This window comes from Cydia fagiglandana, chromosome 16 (genome assembly GCF_963556715.1).
Source record: "Cydia fagiglandana chromosome 16, ilCydFagi1.1, whole genome shotgun sequence".
Classification (NCBI taxonomy): Eukaryota; Metazoa; Arthropoda; class Insecta; order Lepidoptera; family Tortricidae; genus Cydia; species Cydia fagiglandana.
In genome coordinates, this window is record NC_085947.1 from 6,450,805 (window position 1) to 6,471,202 (window position 20,398).

Sequence of the window (20,398 nt, forward strand, 5' to 3'; positions counted from 1 at the left end):
CTCTCTGTCTATGATTGAATGAGATAGTCCTTTGACAAACTATACAATTTAAATTCTAGACTAAATATTAAAATACGTATAATATTTGACGTCGTATCCTATCGTGTGAAAAGTCTTATTAGATTGACAGCTGTCAAAACTTGCAAATAATGCAAATATTTCATGTCATTTTTCGTGTTTCTTCGTTTTCGTTTCATGCGTTGGGTGGTTTACGTGCGTGTTTCGTCGGCATATTTGGTGTTACGAGTAAATATTAGAAACTTACAATCGATTTCATGAACGCTTTTAAATATAATATATCACCAGTTGCGTATGCGCATACCAGTAAATAATCCGCCGATGTGATTTTCTAATTGTACCACCAATTGCAATTGAACCGGATTCCGTATTTGTATTCTATTGCCTTTGAATTGGAGCGGTATAAATATATTCAAGAGTGGGTAAGTTGATTAATTTATCTGTTTTGGTTGGGTACTTATTGAACTGATTGCTATTGTACCGATAATTAATAATAAGTTTTAGCCGTAGCCGTTACAATAGTCAGGTAGGAGTAAATTATCATTTGTTAACTAATCTTTCTACTTAATTAGCATTCAATGTGTAGCTGTTACATATTAGTCGAGTAAGTAACATCAGGTAATATGTAAATGTGTGTATTTTAGATTTTTTTTTTCAAAGTACCTACAATTTTAATAAGTGAAACTAGAAAACGGGACAAGTGCGAGTCGGACTCGCCCACCGAGGGTTCCGTACTTTTTTAGTATTTGTTGTTATAGCAGCAACATAAATACATTGTCTGTGAAAATTTCAACTGTTTAGCTGTCATGGTTCATGAGATACAGCCTGGTGACAGACAGACACACGGACAGTGGAGTCTTAGCATTAGGGATCCGTTTTAACCCTTTGTCTAAGGAACCCTAAAAATTGCAATTTCGATTTTTTATAAATTACCTTACGGTATATCTTACTGAAATACTTTTTTAGTTTCTTACTCTATTCTTACACATATTTATATTTATTTTAACTTGTAAGTAAATCATAGTGTTAGATAGTTTTCTAATCAGTGTACAAGTGAAACAAACAAACCACCTATCAATTACATTGGTGTGAATTGGATATTTGTCAGCTCCGCGGCCCCCATATCAGCCTACGATTGCACTGACCTCTGCACCTTATACTGGCCACATTATCTACAAGGTATAAAGAAGTCAAAATGATGTATTTATGTTTGCTGCACTCCGTATACCTTGTTTATTGTAAAATAATTACTCGGCCAAACAAAAATAGCTCTTAATGTTAAATTATCTTAATAATGGACAGTACATTATTAAATATAAAGGTGATAACAGTGCGCTGAGTTTTTCTATACTAACACGCATGAATGAAATATAAAAGTTATTAGTGGTGTGTTTGTTAACTCTGGACTTAATTAGAGGTAAAATAATTATTTCGTAATTTAGATGCTACTTAAATTTAAAAGTGGAAAAATTACTGTCTTGGGTGAGACTTGAACTCATGGCCTCTGGATCAATACTCCAATTTCTACTACATACAATACTTTAAATTTATTCTAAGCTTAATAGCATTGTTCACAGATATTTCTGCTTGTTAAAAATTAAATTAGATGCCAATTGTTCAGACAAGAATTGATTTTCTTTAAGATAGTCCAAAGACCAGAGCGGCTACCGCGAAAACCGAAATTCGCAAAATGCGGGGATCTTTCTCTTTTACTCCAATCAAGGCGTAATTAGAGTGACAGAGAAAAATCCCCGCAATTTGCGAACTTCGATTTTCGCGGTTATAGCCCAGATCACTTAAAATAAAAATAAAAATAAAAAAGCCCTTTATTCATTGTAAAAAGTTTACATAGAAAAAATTTAAAATAAAACTAAGACTTATATAATATGTGTTTTACTAATGAATCCCTAGTGGGTAAAGGCCTCCTCCAATGCTGCCCATTTGTCCCTGTCTTGTGCTGTCGCCATCCAGTCTGTGCCGGCTGTTCTTTTTAGGTCTTCATCCCAACGCATTTGTGGTCTGCCCCGGCCTCTTTTGCCAAGTGGACCTCTCCATTTGGTGACTATTAATGTCCATCTCTTATCTGTAAGTCTTGCTGTATGGCCTGCCCACTTCCACTTTAGTCTTTTTGCATAGCTCAAGGCATCTGTTGCTCCTGTTTTTTCTCTTATTTTTGAGTGTCTTATTTTTTCTATTTTTCTTATATTGAGCATGCTTCTTTCTAGCGCCCGTTGACATGTAATAGTTAGGGAGGCGAATAGGGGAATTTTTTGCAATACTCGAGCGTGGCAGTTTAAGATATGAGAGATACCTTAGACCTAATAGAACAACCTTGTAAAGTATTTAGCTCTATATGTAGTGACGCGCGCCTAGGATAGACGATCAGATTAGTAAAAAAAAATGGATAGTCTGAAATACTCGAGCGCGTCAGATTAAGATATTGGGGGTTGATTTTAGTGTTTAAAGACTAAATTTAACTAATCTGACGATAAGTCCTTGACGCCGCCGAGTTATAGGGTCGCGAACTTGTAAAAAAAAAACGTTAATCCGGTATTCTCGAGCGCGATTTTTTTATTTTTTATTTTGAAGAATATAATCTAAAACTTACTAAAAATACAAAATCTGCCGGTTTCCGCATGACCGGAAGTGTGGAGGAGCCATTTCGTCTTCCTAAGAACGCGTTGCGGCATATAAGTCGCGAACGATACATTTTACAAAAAAAAAGTTTAAATAAACAAAAAAGGTAATTTTATTTTACACAAAAAAGGTCTCTTTACATTTTTGTCCAAAGTTAAAACTTTTTGACTTGAAGCATCATAAAATCGGTCAGATTAAGAGAACCCACCAACATTTTTGGCAGGTTAAAAAAATATGCTTTCAGGATACCGAGATAAACCTCCCCTATGAAAATCTGACGCGCTCGAGTATTTCAAAAAAACTTTTATTTTTTGCATTTTCAAAAATTCATCGTAACTTATCGTCACGCCGAAATCGTCAGTTTTTTTAAAGGAAGCTTCCTTGGGGCCTACTTAACACCCCTTCCGAAAATCTGACGCGCCCGAGTAAATTTTTTTTTTTTGCATTTTTGACTACTTTATTTGCCTACCCCCACCACGCAAACCGGCAGATTAGTATACCGTTGTTATCAGAGGCACTCGGGGCATACGTAGTATGAATATCTGACGCGCTCGAGAATGCCCAAGTAACTGTTTTTTTTAACATTTTTGAAAAACCGTACACGCCAAACCCACCGCTAAAATGGTTTTTGCCATACGAGCTTTTCTTTTCGAAATTATTTTATCTTTCGATTTTGATAGGTCTCGACGGCGCCGTTGAATTACGCCATTTAGCTACCTCGCCTCCCTAACTATAATGATTTTTCTTTGAGCTTTTGCCGTGAATTTCCAAGTTTGGCTTCCGTATGTCATACATGGCAAGACACTTGAATTTAGGACTTTAGTTTTAATGGCTACTGGCATGTTACTTTTAAATATACCTTTTAGGCTCCAGTACTTGTTCCATGTTTGTTGTATTCGCCTTTCTATTTCCGTTTCATTATTCACCCAGATCACTTACTCTTAATCAAAATTTTAGGTCCTACTATGGATTTGTTAAATTTGAACTCATCTTTCCGTTATACTTGTACAACAATTTTTTGAATATGTTAACTGTATTTTGAAGTTAAATGTAACTGAATGATTTCATTACTAAATGTATAGTTTAACTGTTTTTTTGAATTATTATTTTTACAGTACACTCTACTATTCCATATCTTTTCCTTATTAAATTTAGAAAAAGTTAACCAAAGAAAATCCAAACCAAACTGTGAATATTTTTCAATTCATAAAAGTACAGTTTTATTGCAAATATGTTACTCAAAATGACAGATTAAGATAAATTATTAATAGTTATTTGAGGCTTGTAGCCCATTTATGAATAACACTATTAAAATATAACTTTAATGCTAGGTAAAAATATTGGTACATTTTATTTCTGTCTAAAACTGTAATAATGTATTTCTACAAACCATTTGTGTACTTATAGTTCGTTTTTTTTAGCATTAGAAAGAACTCCAGAGAAGCAAGCGTGCAGTTTTTATCAGGCTCTTTAATTGTTAATAATTATTGAATTATCTAATGTAGCATGGTCAATACATATAATTTACTTCAAATTATTACCGCCAAAAATGCCGGATTTGGAACCACAAGCTTACTTCTGCGAAGTTCTTTCTAATGCTAAAAAAATCGGACTATAGGTAATATTTTTTTCCTTTAAAAATGTTCCGTAATCTTCTTGGGGCATTATGGGAAAACTATGTGTATTGTATTATTAGTTACATGTAAAATTTTTGTTTTAGTATTTAGTGTGTTCAGGTACTTGCAATATGTGGCTAGTTTTTAGAATATCATGTAGTGAAAATGGAAAGCAATCTAATAAACATAGCTAAGTAGATAAGTTGTGAAATGGCTTTACTACATCCGCGATTAGTCTTAGACCCTGACCTATGACCTCTGACCCTATATTATACTCACTTGAGTTGACTTCTTTATTATGCTGAATATTACCTAATTACTGTACATAATTATGGCAATTACATGCAAACATTTTTTTTTATAGTTTGTGATTTTTAACCTTTCAACTTTTAGTCTATTTAGTATAATATACTCAAACTAATTACCTATAATATAGGTACTTATTAATTTGAAGCACAGGAAAACATGAATATTCTTTCATATCTATTCAAGATACTTTCTGTACCAAAAATTACCAGATTAAATCATAAACTTGTACTTGTGTCAGGCGTGGCTCACTCTGCGATTTCGTCGCTTTGCTACAGGTAGCTAAAAGTACATTCGTTCCACCCCAATTTTGGGGAAAGCCATAAGCCGCTCGTGCACGCTGGCACGGTGGCGAGAGCGCCACCTAGCGGCCATATCTGTGCTGATCGTAACAGACGCGTTTTGTAAGAGAGTGAGTCTTCTGTACCTAGTACTATTATTTATTCTGTGCTTGTGTCTATGAAGATTACAATTTTCGCGTGGGTAATAAAACACTTTAAGAGCAATAACACGAAAAGTTTACTATAAGTTTGATGGTTATTTTATGACTAGCTCACCGGAGGGCCTACCGCGAACCACGTTCGACGTGTTGCCTCCCTGTCACACTTACGTTCGAGTTTACAAGTGCGACAGAGAGGCCACACGTCCTCAGGAGACTGGCGGAGGGCGAGCGGGGAATATTCTCGTTTCGCGATATCTCTGCTGGCGACCAGTATTTTTCGAATGGTTAAAGAATCTCGCCTATCTCGGTTCTTCTCTAAGTATAGTCAGCCAAGAAAGTGGTCTACCACGTTTTGACTCTATCAATCAGATGATAAAAGTGGTAGACCTTTTTCTTGACTGACCGTACTTAAGTTGCCGTTCGCCTGCCCTAGCCCTAAATTTATTCCTTATTATGCCTTTTTTAGGGTTCCGTACCCAAAGGGTAAAACGGGACCCTATTACTAAGACTTCGCTGTCCGCTATCACGGTTCGTGAGATACACAGCCTGAGGGGCTACCGCGAAAACCGAAATTCGCAAATTGCGGGGATCTTTCTCTTTTACTCCAATGAAGGCGTAATTAGAGTGACAGAGAAAGATCCCCGCAATTTGCGGATTTCTGTTTTCGCGGTAGCCCCTCAGGCTGTATCTCACGAACCGTGATAGCTAGACAGTTGAAATTTTCACAGATGATGTATTTCTGTTGCCGCTATAACAACAAATACTAAAAACAGAATAAAATAAAGATTTAAGTGGGGCTCCCATACAGCAAACGTGATTTTTGACCAAAGTTAAGCAACGTCGGGCGTGGTCAGTACTTGGATGGGTGATCGTTTTCTTTTTGCATTTTTTTCCGTTTTTTTTTGCTTTATGGTACGGAACCCTTCGTGCGCGAGTCCGACTCGCACTTGCCCGGTTTTTTCTAATAAAATTAATTCTTTCCAGCCATGGAACTGGTAGCGCTAGTGAAGGAGGGCTTCCAAAATGTCGCGGAGCATGCAGCCAGTTACAAGTTCGGACAGACGGTGCTCCGACATGTTGACAAGGCGCTTTGGGTCCTGGAGAAATGCGCACGCTGGGCCGTGCCCCCACCATGTAAGTTTTTCAATACCCATTTTCTTATAAAGTAGCCTAAGAGCCAACCCCAGTATCGAGAAAAAAAATTTACCCTCCCACACAAAATGGACCAGCCAAAATGTCGGGGTTGGTCCCATAGTAAAAACCTGCCTGGCAACGGGAATGCAGTTATTTTTTAGCCAACCTGTATAATACTTTAAACTCTCGCGTTTTGTACACATAATTAATGTAATTAACGGGTCTAACGCGATTAAATTTCATTATTTTACCTTTTTTCAAACTTGCTGAAATGTCGGAAAAAAGGTAAAATAATAAAATTTTATAAATATGTCTTGTTTTTTTCCTAGTGGACCCAGAAGAAAGGCCTCAACCAGAGCTCGTCCGACCGCTGCCGTGGGTGTTCTTTTTAATGATGCTGGTAGCCCTAAGGATTACGCGGGAGTCCATATCGCTCGTAAACTTAGTACTGGGCAAGCCACCGCTTCGATCTGCTGATGTGGTAAGTTTGGTAACTCATGCCGCAATACCAACAGATCATATGTAATATCTCCTTTACCCTTGTTCAGATTAACCGAGAATGGAAGAGATGACATTATGACCTGACTCGCTACTTAGTTTTGCCACCCCATTAGCGTCTTTTGAGCGTCGGCGTCTAGTCAGCGCTATGAAAAATGGCGTCGCTGCGCAGTTGCACTAACGTTGCGCCCAGTAGCCATAGCTATAGTTGACTAAAAACCGACGCTCGGGAGACGCTAGTGTGGGGAGCCTCCTGCATCATCAGCATCATCATATCAGCCAGAGGACGTCCACTGCTGGACATAGGCCTCCCCCATGAGTGCCACTATGACCGGTCTTGCGCCACCCGCAATCAGCGGACTCCCGCGACCTTTACCAGGTCATCAGTCCACCTTGTGGGGTGTCTACCCACGCTGCGCATTCCGGTACGTGGTCGCTACTAGAAAACCTTTCTGCCCCAATGGCCATCGGTTCTCTGTTCAATGTGCCCCGACCACTGCCACTGAATGCATAATGAATTTAGTATATTATATAAGGCGTTTTGTTAATATAATATAGTTAGTAAAAATAATGTCAATGAACTGTGAATATAGTTGATCTAAGATTTTGTTACTTAATTAAACAAAATAATCCTTGAACTAACATTTATCACATGATGACCCAGGTCATATCCGCGTGTAAACGGAACTTTACCACTACTAACATAATGTTATGTTTCAATCCACATCACTACACCTTATAAAACAAAGTCCCGCCGTGTCTGCCTGTCTGTGTGTTTGTATGTTCGCGATGAACTCAAAAACTACTGAATGGATTTTCATGCGGTTTTCACCTATCGATAGAGTGATTCCTGAGGAAGGTTTAGGTGTATAATTTGTTAACCCGTGCGAAGCCGGGGCGGGTCGCTAGTATAAAATATGGGTGGGCATATTATATAGCCAACTTTGTACAACGTTAGATCATAAAAACGTGACAAATACCTATCTATCTATGCAGTATGTAACTGAACGAAAAGCAATTACTCAAACCCGTTAATGTTTAGGTCATACTGAGCTTTTACTATGGGACCAACCCCGAAAACGCGGATAAAAATTGGATGTTTCATACATTTTGCTGGTCTGATGTTGAAATTTCCTATGGGAGAGTCAATTTTTAGGGTTCCGTACCCAAAGGGTAAAACGGGACCCTATTACTAAGACTTCGCTGTCCGTCCGTCCGTCCGTCCGTCCGTCCGTCCGTCCGTCTGTCACCAGGCTGTATCTCACGAACCGTGATAGCTAGACAGTTGAAATTTTCACAGATGATGTATTTCTGTTGCCGCTATAACAACAAATACTAAAAACAGAATAAAATAAAGATTCAAATGGGGCTCCCATACAACAAACGTGATTTTTGACCAAAGTTAAGCAACGTCGGGAGTGGTCAGTACTTGAATGGGTGACCGTTTTCTTTTTGCATTTTTTTCCATTTTTTTTTGCATTATGGGACGGAACCCTTCGTGCGCGAGTCCGACTCGCACTTGCCCGGTTTATTTTTCGTGATTTCGGGGTTGGTCCCATAGTAAAAGTTGCTTAGTATGACCTAAACATTAACGGGTTTGAGTAATTGCTTTTCGTTTAGTTACATACTGTACACTTATAAAATTGGATAACCCCATTTGATAACACTAAATCACTATTTACAACCAACTGACCCTATTCCAGGTGACATACATTCAAGGCAAACGTCGCTATCTGCGCACCTTGAAGTACCAAGGCAACAGGATGATGAGGGCCCGTACGGGCACGACCCATGAGCCGTGGTACAGCGGGCTGAGGTCGCTCTTTGAGTTCACCATGTGCTTTAGAAGACAGTCGATGCACTACGGCAACAACAATACTACTAGAGTCAGCAACAACGATGAAGTGCTGGTAAGTGTATCTTTATTACACGGTCTAGCAGGTTTGGTTGTTGTATTAGTAGCAGGGCAACAGGATGATGAGGGCCCGTACGGGCACGACCCATGAGCCGTGGCACAGTGGGCTGAGGTCGCTCTTTGAGTTCACCATGTGTTTTAGAAGACAGTCGATGATCTATGGCAACAACAATACTACTAGAGTCAGCAACAACGACGAAGTCCTGGTAAGTGTATCTTCATTAAACGGTCTAGCATGTTTAGTTGTTGTATTAGTAGCAGGGCAACAGGATGATGAGGGCCCGTACGGCACGACCCATGAGCCGTGGTACAGTGGGCTGAGGTCGCTCTTTGAGTTCACGATGTGTTTTAGAAGACAGTCGATGCTCTATGGCAACATCAATACTACTAGAGTCAACAACAATGATGAAGTCCTGGTAAGTGTATCTTTATTACACGGTCTAGCAGGCTTGCTTGTTGTATTATTACAGTCGCCATCAGATATATCGGAGCGGCCAAGGTACTCACAATCATCTGAACACGCCTCTATTATCAGGGCGTTAGAGTGCGTGTTCAGATATTGTGAACACCTTGGCCGCTCCGATATATCTGATGGCGACTGTAATAATACAACAAGCAAACCTGCTACCAGCGCTACATGATGATTGACTCAATCGCTGTAACATATAGTTTATGTATGACTGAATTGGCGCGATTACCGCCAGATTGAATCACAATGACTTCTTATCGAGCACTTTACACAAACTATTAGACCATAACCGGCGATTAGTTGTACTCGCAGCAAAAGTGTTTAACCCTTTAACCATTTGACATTCCTTTCTAGTCATTCGATTTCAATCCGTAATTGTTATAGTAGAGATGCGTTTTTGTTTCAAGTATGATGGGAAGTATGTTGCCGCTACGGACTAAAGTGTTTTAAAAAATCTTCATACTCGTACTCAAATAGAAAATTACTAGCGCTCGCAACGGTGGTTGTGGCCCAATCTTTGATGTTTTAACATTCGCCATTTTTGCTTTATTTTTGGTAATGACGGCAACTTGTGCCGCCTTAAAGCCAGCTGCCACTGAAAATATTGTTATCTTTGCTTAGAGACAGAATTAGTAAGATAGTGACTACGGTAACAGAGTTCAATTGTTTATTTTGCCCAGTCTTTGATGTTTTAACATTTTTGCTTTATTTTTGGTAATGACGGCAACTTGTGCTGTTGCACCGCCTTAAAGCTGTCTCACATAAATGATATAATATTGTTATCTTTGCTTAGAGACAGAATTAGTTGGATAGTGACTGTACGGTAACAGAGTTCAATTGTTTACCCATATAAAGTGTCTTTCTATAGAACTTGCTAACTATGTAAACAATCCGCCATATTGAAACTGTCACTGAAAAATGATTTGAGTATGGCGGTTTGTTTACATTTAGCAAGTTCCATAGAACGACACTTTACAGTGCAAGCGAATAGTTTGGTTTGGTTGATCCGCCTGTAGGCGTTAGAGTGCGTGTTCAGATATTTATGAGCTACTTGGCCGCTCCGATATATTTGATGGCGACTGTCCAGTACCAGGCGTGGCTCACTCCGCGATTTAGTCGCTTTGCTACAGGTAGCTAAAAGTATATCCGTTCCACCCCAATTTTGGTGGCTAGCCATAAGCCGCGCGTAGCGCTGTCGCCACCTAGCAGACGCAGACGCGTTTTGTTAGAGAGTGAGTCTTCTGTACCCAGTACTATTATTTAATCTGTGCCAGTACATACTCCATGAAATGTCCAAAGTTATCCCTAAATGCAACAATTAAAATCCTTGACATTGTTGAAAGGTAGGTACAGACAAGGTCTAAGATATCGATGCTACCAACTCCCCTAAATATTATCCTTAATGTTGTGACAATAAGGTCCAAAATAAATTACTCGCTTCATTTATCACCTTGTCGGTACCTACAGTGTACACTATATCGAGATGTGACAATTTTAATAACTGGAGGGGGCACTGTACTCTCAATAACAAAAATATTTTGTCTTCAATTGGAATAAATGTTTAGTTATACTTATTCTTATTCGTAAACTAAGATAGGCCATGTTTTATATATGTCTAAGTTTTTTGTTTGTTGCGTAACTGGCTTCGCAATCGAATCGCTTTGGGCCCGATTCGGATTTTGAAATAGACATCTATTAGATATCTTTTAGACATCACCAAGATACGATAACGAAATGTTTAAGATCTAACCTGTCAAATTTGACGTTTGCGCGATTCTGGAGATACTCTTGAACGATTTCCACTGGATATGACTTAGAGATCCAATTCACATCTAATAGATATCTTACTCTATCTAACGTAAAAGTGACATTGGTTGCCCGAATTGCGCTGCAAAAGAGAACTAGTTGATATCTAAACTATAACGTATCTAGAGTGGATCTAGTACGTGTCGTCTCTTGTGAATATCTTGAAGTTCGAATATGGCAGTTTGTGTTTCTATCGCTCTTCCATATTAGTGGGACAGACGGAAATAATACCAATATTAAATCCTTGTTTTTATGATCGTCTGAGATTGAAGTCCAGAAAGGCCTAATACCGCGAACCAGGTGTTGCGTCTGTCGCTTTTGTAAATTCGTACGCAAGTGTGACAGGGAGGCAACACGTCGAACGTCGTTCGCGGTAGACCCTCAGACAGCACCCGTCAAATCTAATCGTAAATGATTGGCCCTGGACTTGAACTCTGGGCGAAGTCGAAGTCTGTTTCCTATTTTTGTTGTTATCAATTACTTAACTACTTACATAAAACTAGTGCAGATAAAACTAACTTTATTCAATTAAATAAAAAAATAACATGTTAATTAATAACAACTAAACTAAATTAATAAATAAAAAAAACGGTCAAGTGCGAGTCGGACTCGCGCACGAAGGGTTTCGTACCTACGCATCATCATCATCACCTACGCAAAAAAAACCTTAAAAAATCACGTTTGTTGTACCACTTAAATATTTATTTTATTCTGTTTTTTGTATTTTCAACTGGATATCACCGGTCAATAGAGTGATTCTTGAGGAAGGTTTAGGTGTATAATTTGCTAACCCGTGCGAAGCCGGGCGGGTCGCTAGTTCTGATATAAGTAGGTACCTAAAACTCTTGCACGTGACACGTGGAACACAACTTTTAAGAGTGCAGAGTACCTACATATGTGCAATGTGCATTAATTATTATTGTAAACACCACCCGCTTATCTACTTTTGCTGAATAGAGAGTTAATTATAAAAGTTTTTATTGAATTCATAATTAGGTATGTTTGGTTTCAAGTAAAGATTTCCACTTCGATATGGAGTACCTATGTTTATGTAATGATATGAATTTTCGTCAATCGGTGTTATGACACTGGTGACATAGGCTACATTTTTAAAGGGTCTTTTTCAGGATTCCGTACACAAAGGGTAAAAACGGGACCCTATTACTAAAACTCCACTGTCCGTCCGTCCGTCTGTCACCAGGCTGTATCTCATGAACTGTGATAGGCTGATAGCTAAGCTAGTGTCATTCTATGGAACTTGCTAACTATGTAAACAAACCGCCATATTGAAATTGGCCCCGAATGATAATTTCAATATGGCGGTTAGTTTACATAGTTAGCAAATTCCATAGAATGACACTATAGACAGATGAAATTTTCATATTGATTTATTTCTGTAGCCGCTATAAACAATATATAAACAACAAATATGTACTAAAAGCAGAATAAAATAAATATTAAGTGGGGCTTCCATACAACAGACGTGATTTTTTTGCCGTTTTTTGCGTAATGGTAAGAAATCCTTCGTGCGCGAGTCCGACTCGCACTTGGCCGGTTTTTATTTACGACAAAGCCCTATTATATGTCGTGAATGTTTAAAAGTTACATACTTCTAGCTCGTATTAGAGACATATGGCACAGAATAAGTAGGTAATAGTACTAATAGGTACAGAAGACTCACTCTCTGACAAAAAGCGTCTGTTACGATCAGGACAGATATGGCCGCTAGGTGGCGACAGCGCCACGCGCGGCTTATGGCTAGCCACCAAAATTGGTGTGGAACGGATGTACTTTTAGCTACCTGTATAGCAAAGCGACGAAATCGCGAAGTGAACCACGCCTGACATGGCAGAGTTGGCTTATTTTTCCAACTCGTATTTCTTACTAAAGTTGTATACTTACTAGAATCATCCAGATTGATCCATACTTGGCATAACAATTAATGTCATACCTACGCGTCAATTGATAACCTCCATTTAGAAGTCTGGTAAGGAATCACTTTGGACACGCATGCATTGTACGAGTACAAGTGTGTGTAATCGGCTAAATATAGACGGCTGCAATTTTATTGATGTGTTGTGTGTACATCTGTGTGTGTGTGGTTAAAAGAATAGTAGATCGAACTAGAGATGCACCGGATATCCGGTTACTATCCGGTATCCGGCCTATCCGGCCATGATTTTAATATCCGGCCGGATACCGGATAGTGACCTACTATCCGGCCGAATACCGGATAATAAAATTGCTTGATTTCGGAGTAAACTAATAGGATTTAAGAAAGTCTTTGATCATAATCGTACTTGTTTATTATTTTAAAACAATTTAAACATGCCACTGACTTGCACGCGCACTCACACGAACATAAAAATGTGTCCGCGCGAACGTTCACTAGGAAACAGGTCAAACCTACAGAATGCGCACCTGCATGTAAAACCGAAATGTAGGTACAGTTCCGCTGGCCGAATATTCGGCGGCCGGATACCGGATATTTGGCCAATGGTCAGGCCGAATATCCAGTATCCGGCCAAACAACTACACTGAGAGAAAAATACAAGAAAAATACACTTAGATTAACAAAAATAAACTTAATCCGGGGACAAGGAGAGTTAACTAATAGGAACAAATTGACTTTTGCAATTTCTATTAGTTCTTGCAATTTCTATTATCTGTTTGTTGAAATTATATTTGGGATTACTGAGCTGTTTGTAGAAATAAATAAACTTTACAGAAATAGTGAAACGTCCATAATTTTTACTAAAACTTCATGTTTTCCCCCAGTACAGAACTGTTTTTTAATTCCTGGTGATGATTTTTATCTCAGTGTATCCTTTGCATCTCTAGATCGAACTTTTTTTGTATAAATAGCAACGCTCCTAACTGTACATCGGTGGACGTATTACAAAAGGTATAAAGTCCACCGATGTACTACAGTTAACAGTGTGGTCGATGGTATTTGAAGTGTATGAGTGCAATCAAGAATAGCTGTTGTGCCTATTATATTGCATGGCTAGTTCAAGAAATCTTATTGGAACGGTCCGGGGTTCGAAAATTTCCGGAAACAGGCGCAACCACCTAGCTACCACTTCCTCAGACGGGCTAGCACCTGATTGGCCCGACAGTATCTCGCGGCGAGATAGACCACCCGTCCCTCTTTTGTTAACATAGAAAAGGATAGCTTGTCTTTCTTGCATTAGTCATTATTTGGGGCATTGTCTATGAAAAGGGATTTTATTGTCGATGGCGCTTACGCCGCTCAGCGCCGCGCGGCATTTTATTTATATCGGAGCATTATTAATAAGGGCGTAAGGTCCATCGACAATAAGGTCCCTTTTCATAGATAATGTCACACTTTATTTTCTTCGTCTTAGCGCTTGCATCCTAGAGGAGTCCGAGATCCACTTTTGGCAACTTAATTAACTAAATCTCAAGAATTAGCGCAAAATCTGTTTTCTATTATAGACCGCCATGCCATATTACAACCCAAAAGGGGAAGTTATGCGTTATTGGGATACCTCTCAACGATCCTTTAAAATTCATCGATAACGACCAGCTCGGACCCATAACCTCCGAATTAGACGCCTCACAGCGCTCACTGGTCGTTATTTACTGTATAACCATAAAAATTACCCATTGCTTTCAGGTAGTGAAACGCAGCAAGCGCCCCCGTCAGGAGGAAAGCCCCGCGTCCACCAGCGAGGCGACCATGGAGCGGCTCATAGAGAAGATGATGGTTGACTTGGACGCTGACTCAGATGAAGACTCCAGCTATACGGTGAGTTGAAACAAAGTAGCGTGCGTTGTCTAAGTGTCTATACGGGTGATAGTCTGGGAAAATAGAGGCAGTTAAATCTTGTTCCCTTAGTTGCGCTTTCCGTCTTTAAATTATCCATATAATTTCATGCTTAAGTTAAACGTTTGAAGAAATAGTAACGGTTGGACAGTTCTATAATTACATTGGTTGGAGTTTTCAATGTCCCAATTCTTTATTTTGAACCACTGTTTTAGCATTAAATTTATTCGCACAGTATCTATTCTCTAACTTATAAATTTTCATTTCCAGCTCACAAACGCCACAAGCCTGAAAAGTGATAGGTCCGAAATCGCCGAATCTGACCAGGAGCCCACTCCGAGCGAGGAATCCGCCCCAGCTAAATCGGAGAACGAAACGCCCGCCAAAACACCCGAGCCGAACGTTACAGAAAAACCGGCCGACCATCCGGCCGAGACCGATAACCATCCGGCCGAGACCGACCAACCCCAAGCCGAGGAAGTTACGGAAGAATTCAAGCCAGCTCAAAACTGCGAAGACAAACATCTGAACGCAGAACAACCCTCCCCCTTGGTCGACTCGCAAACATTCATCCAAACCGAGAAGAAACGATACCAGAGGTCGCCAAGAAAGGACCAAAAAATGGGTAACAGATTCTTAGCTTTCTTTCTTCCTAAAGACTCAGTAAAGAAACGTCCAAAAGGACTAAAACAGTAACGAAAGGGAAATTGACGCTGAACGACGAAAACTACTGTTTAATGCGACATTTGACACGAAAATACTCGAATCATGCTTTCTCCCATTAGCATGACTCGTGCTATTTCGTGTAAATAGGTACATAAGATTTAAAGCTATCTGACAGTTGAACGAAAACGAAGTTCAGGGTGAGACTCCTCACAATCCATTCGGGACGATTTGACAATGATTTTCTATTTTCAGCGAACGGCCGGACAGTAAAGAGTACGTCCGAAAGAAACATAGGTACCTAACAAACTTTATATCGCATGACCCATGCCCTTGTTGTGCATTTTACCTGAGACACAATAATAGTACTAGGTACAGAAGATTCACTCTAAACGCGTCTGTTACGATTAGGACAGATATGACCGCTAGATGGCGACAGCGCCACGCGCGGCTTATGGCTACCAAACGGAGCTACCTCTTGCAAAGCAACGAAATCGCGAAGTGAGCCACGCCTGCCTGAGAGTAAAATCACAATGAACACGAATTAAATAGAGGGATATTTAAAAAATGCATGGATTGCATTGCATGTTAAGCTAAGGCTTGTGGGGTTACTATGTGGCGGTCGGTTGAGCTATAGCGGTGTTTTTGGCCTCAGGAGGCGAGAAGCGGGACGCGGCTGTGGCCAGGGCTTCGTCGGCGGATTTCATCGCACGTGGGAAAAAAGGTCAGTTACTGAAGTTCTCCCATGGTATAATAATGTACTCCGCCTGGTACTCTCTTCCCGTCTTTTCGTGGTCAAGTGACTGACACGAGCCTCTACGTCATCATGCGACAGCGCTATACGATAATATGCGATAGCGCTATATATAGCGGCCATGTTATTGTGACGTAGGCTTGTGTCACACTGGGAAGAGAAAACCAAGTTTTATTAGACTATGAGTTCTCCTATCTTAATCTTTAGGTATTTAAATAAAAGTAAACAAAATTTACCGTCAAATGGCTCCTTAAGCCAGGTGAGAGAAGATGAAAACGTTTCATGATCAAATAATGTAGGTTGAAGTGGTTGTTCAGTGACGGATCAGATACAGAGTATAATTCTTGGTCTCTGGCTGACGCTTTGCTCCACATACGGCGCGCGTCATAAATAAATAAATTCTATAACTGTAGGTATATTCTATCGCAGCGGTCGGCAACCTTTTAGCAGCCAAGGGCCGCATAGCAGTTAACGAAGTGGACGCGGGCCGCACTTTGTTAATATTTATGACTTTATCAGACATTGTCATTTTGTCAATATTACATAGAAAATAGCCAGGGAGGCTGGCGGGCCGCGGGCGGCTGGTTGCCGACCGCTGTTTTATCGTATGGCGTATGGCGTCAACCGGAGACTGAGGCCTAAACTAGGTCAGGTGTACTATTGACTATTAGATATTTATTGGCGCTCTGTCTTTTAAGGGGCCCACAGATTACCAGTTCGCCGGACGATATCAGCCTGTCAGTTGTTCGGAACTGTCACCTTTCGCGATTAACTAACAGGCTGGTATCGTCCGGCGAACTGGTAATCTGTAGGCCCCTTTAGTGCAAAACGTAATTCAAGACCAAAAAAAAGTAAACAATGTTGCCAGTTTTTACTAGCGCGTCTTGTATTTATGTAAAAATAAGTAAATGAAAAGTACTTTTTTTTTTAATAGTAGGAGTAAAATTACGAATAAATAATTTACCTTAGCGTGATTATTTATCAAAAGGAATTTACTATTTTACAAACAAATTATTACAATGGCAACATTGTCTTACTTTTTTTGGTCTTGAAACTCTTAAATTACGTTTTGCAGTATAGAGACTGATGAATTGATGATTCCACAAACTCATTATTTAGTTTTATGGGGCTATGTTTACATTTTACAATTTCCCATGTTTTTTAATACGATTAAAATAACTGCATGTGTTTATAAAACTATTTTTTTTCTTCAGATAACTACAGGCAGACACCGTAAGCTTGTGGCGTCATGCACAGTAACTATAAGTAGAACAGTACTGAAGACTGTTTATTGTTTTGCTCATTTAGTTAACGTTGTACGGTTATTTTAGGGATACTTCTTGTTATATACTATGTTAAGGAATAATTTTTAAAATCAGCAGGTCCGATATTATTAATATTCATAAATAAATAAATTATTAACTTTTAAATATGACCCCGCATGAAGAAAGAGTTGTTTTTAGTCCCTGATATAACGATTATTTTTTAAATCATTTAATCAATTATAACTTTATCGGCATATAATGTAATCTCTCTAAAATATCAATTTAGTTTACGACGATTATATTTTTATTTATAGCTCAGTTTAGAGCAATTAATTTTGTAGCGAGTGATTGTATCATCTTGTATAAGTTCTTTTTTTTATGTTAACTAGGTAAACTAAGTCTATAATAAGAAATATCTGGGGTGGAGTATGCTAGTGCCTTAGATGTTAATGTTTCGTCTCATGACATTCGAATTACTACCTTGAGAGCATTTACAGAGGGTTTAGTTTTGGACGGTCAATGTGGTTGAAATCTAGATGCTGGGATTTTCAATGCATTTATGCGTTTTCTAAGTCTTTCTCAGCGATGTATATTTCCCATGTAGCATATTCTTGTGAAAAGTAAACAAAAACAATATTGACAATCCTAAACTAAACGTACTGATAACATTATGTATGCTTTTTTATTTATTAATATTGTCCTTAATCTGTAGTTTTTTAGGCTTTCACCTTGATTTTGAAATATTTGGTCGGTGCTAAAGATTCATGTCGCTTGCTAATATATAGTTTTACGAAAGCGATGGCCCTATTTCTATTTGCATACAGGCATTTAAAATTATACACCTTCAGAACAGTCACCTTTCAATCGCAGTAAGGTTCTTATGCTTCATGTGAAATAAAGGATTTTTATCAGAATTTCTGTGGGGATTTCAAATAGAAAGGTCCTTATTGCATTTGAAGTATAAGGACCCAAAAATCGTGGGTTCTAACCTCGTTTGTGCTGTAGAGCAGAAAATATCGTTGTCGAAAAACAATGCAAAATTACTACTAAAAATTATACCTTCATACACGGAAAAGGGACACCTCGTAAGACCCACCATATAAAGTTTTCAAATTTTTAATTTGCACCTTATCCTATAAGTAAATTAGAACGAATTTCGTTTGTTTTAAAAAGCAATGAAACAAAAGAAATGCTACTTTATATGGTTCATGAAAGGTTCAAATTAGTTTGCACGAATATGTACAGTCGCCATCAGATATATCGGAGCGGCCAAGGTGTTCACAAATATCTGAACACGCCTCTATTGTCAAGGCATTAGAGTGCGCGTTCAGATATTGTGAACACCTTTGCCGCTCCGATATATCTGATGGCGACTGTACATTGTAATGTACATTTAGTCTCAGGAGGTTAAACATAGAGGCTGAAGCGTATAATTTTAAATAAATCACCCCAATGCTAGTTCTATGTATAGTTATATTTAGGGCCCCCCCCACATCTGGCGTCCTTCGAGCTTCGGCGTCTACAATTCTATGGCCGACGTCGACGCAACGTCGACGCAGCGTCGACGCAACTGCGCAGCGACGTCATTTTCCATAGCGCTGGACCGACGCCGACAGACGCCGACGCTCGAAAGACGCCAGATGTGGGGGGGGCCCTTAGTGTTCACTTTGCTCTATATTCCGCCCTTTGCATTTTAGTCCATTCCAGTCAAATTGAAGCTAATTTGGTTCCTACCGATATCTAGTTACTTAGTTTTAAATGTAATCAATACTTTAGAATATAATTATGAAGTAATCACAAGTTTCTACAGTGCGTTTTGTAATAATACTTTTTATTTAATTAATTTTCAGTTGTGCAATCGTTTAATTATTATAATTATTATAGATACGGTCTGATAAGAGATTATTAGATACAAAATTTTATTTATTGATCGAAATTTGAATTCCAAAGATTTGGCTGTGTAGCGATGAACTATCTGATAAGAAAAGACTGACGTTAAAATTATACTTCTTTTCTTTTGTATGTTTTCATGTAAATTATAAAATAAATATTATTTAATCTTTATAACGTTTTGTAAGGCTAACGAATTTTTGGAATATTTTATGAATTGTGAACGATATTGTTATAAATATATTTCATAATGAAATCATTTATGTGTTTTATTTTTATTGTCCTACCAAACAAAAACTAAATGTATAGGTAAAGCCTAACCAATATATGAGCAAAGAGAATTAAATCACTCCGTTTATATTATATGAGCACGCGCCATGTTGCGGAATTTCACTCGAACTAATTTTTTCATACTATACTGACAGGTCACCGTATACATCAGAATAACAGCGCCCTCTTGACATTGATCATATAGGTATGTATTACTGGTCAAGCTTTGCGATAATATATTTAGGAGATGATAACAAATTAATTTGAATTTTGACAATGACACATATTGATGCTTCATTTTATTTGTTTGCAATTACATATTTATTAATTTCGTTACTAGTTACTAATAAAAGTAACAAATGGAGCATTCCATGAAATTGTCTACCGTTGTCCCGTACAAACGCGAAGTTTCTGAAGATTTAAAGGTATAAGAGTTTCCTTTTCTATGACAAATGGTCAAAAATATGCACAGAAAAATAATCGCCTGCTTTAAATGCTGAAAAAAGTCGCAACACAGGAAATACAATGCGTTTGTACGGGACAGCCCGTGGAATGCTCCAAATGAGGTTAATATCTTATTCATTAACAAAAAACCCTACCCAGACTTCTCCGCGTTACGTAAATCTAACGACAATCCAAATAACTGAGTCTTATTTTATATTTAGCTACAAATGGAATGCCAATAAAATACAGATAAACATCTAACAAAAATACAAAACAAAACCAAAAACTGTTTCCGCCCGGGATCGAACCGGGGACCTTGTGCGTGTGAAGCACACGTGATAACCGCTACACTACGGAAACCATATCAGTCATGCTGAAATTGTCTATTTAGTTCTAAGTATGTGCTATGCAACGAAAGTAATAATTTTATTAAAAGTTTAGCAAAAAGTAAAATCGACAAACGCGCCGGCTAATCTTATCT

The 20,398-nt window shown here is 38.6% G+C and overlaps 1 protein-coding gene and 1 non-coding gene across 2 annotated transcripts; one reads left to right on the plus strand and one right to left on the minus strand.

Annotated features, from left to right (window-relative positions):
- Window positions 1–171: 171 nt before the first annotated feature.
- LOC134671840 (uncharacterized) lies at window positions 172–18,594 on the plus strand. The gene is made up of 9 exons (XM_063529691.1): window positions 172–440; window positions 6,004–6,153; window positions 6,483–6,634; window positions 8,355–8,561; window positions 14,482–14,613; window positions 14,902–15,256; window positions 15,550–15,591; window positions 15,950–16,018; window positions 17,263–18,594. Exons 2-9 carry the CDS (start codon window positions 6,006–6,008, stop codon window positions 17,283–17,285), a joined length of 1,128 nt encoding a protein of 375 aa, XP_063385761.1. The 5' UTR covers window positions 172–440; window positions 6,004–6,005; the 3' UTR covers window positions 17,286–18,594.
- Window positions 18,595–20,204: 1,610 nt separating this feature from the next.
- Window positions 20,205–20,277, minus strand: Trnav-cac (transfer RNA valine (anticodon CAC)). Its single transcript has one exon. It is a non-coding gene; the product is annotated as a tRNA-Val (tRNA).
- Window positions 20,278–20,398: the final 121 nt, after the last annotated feature.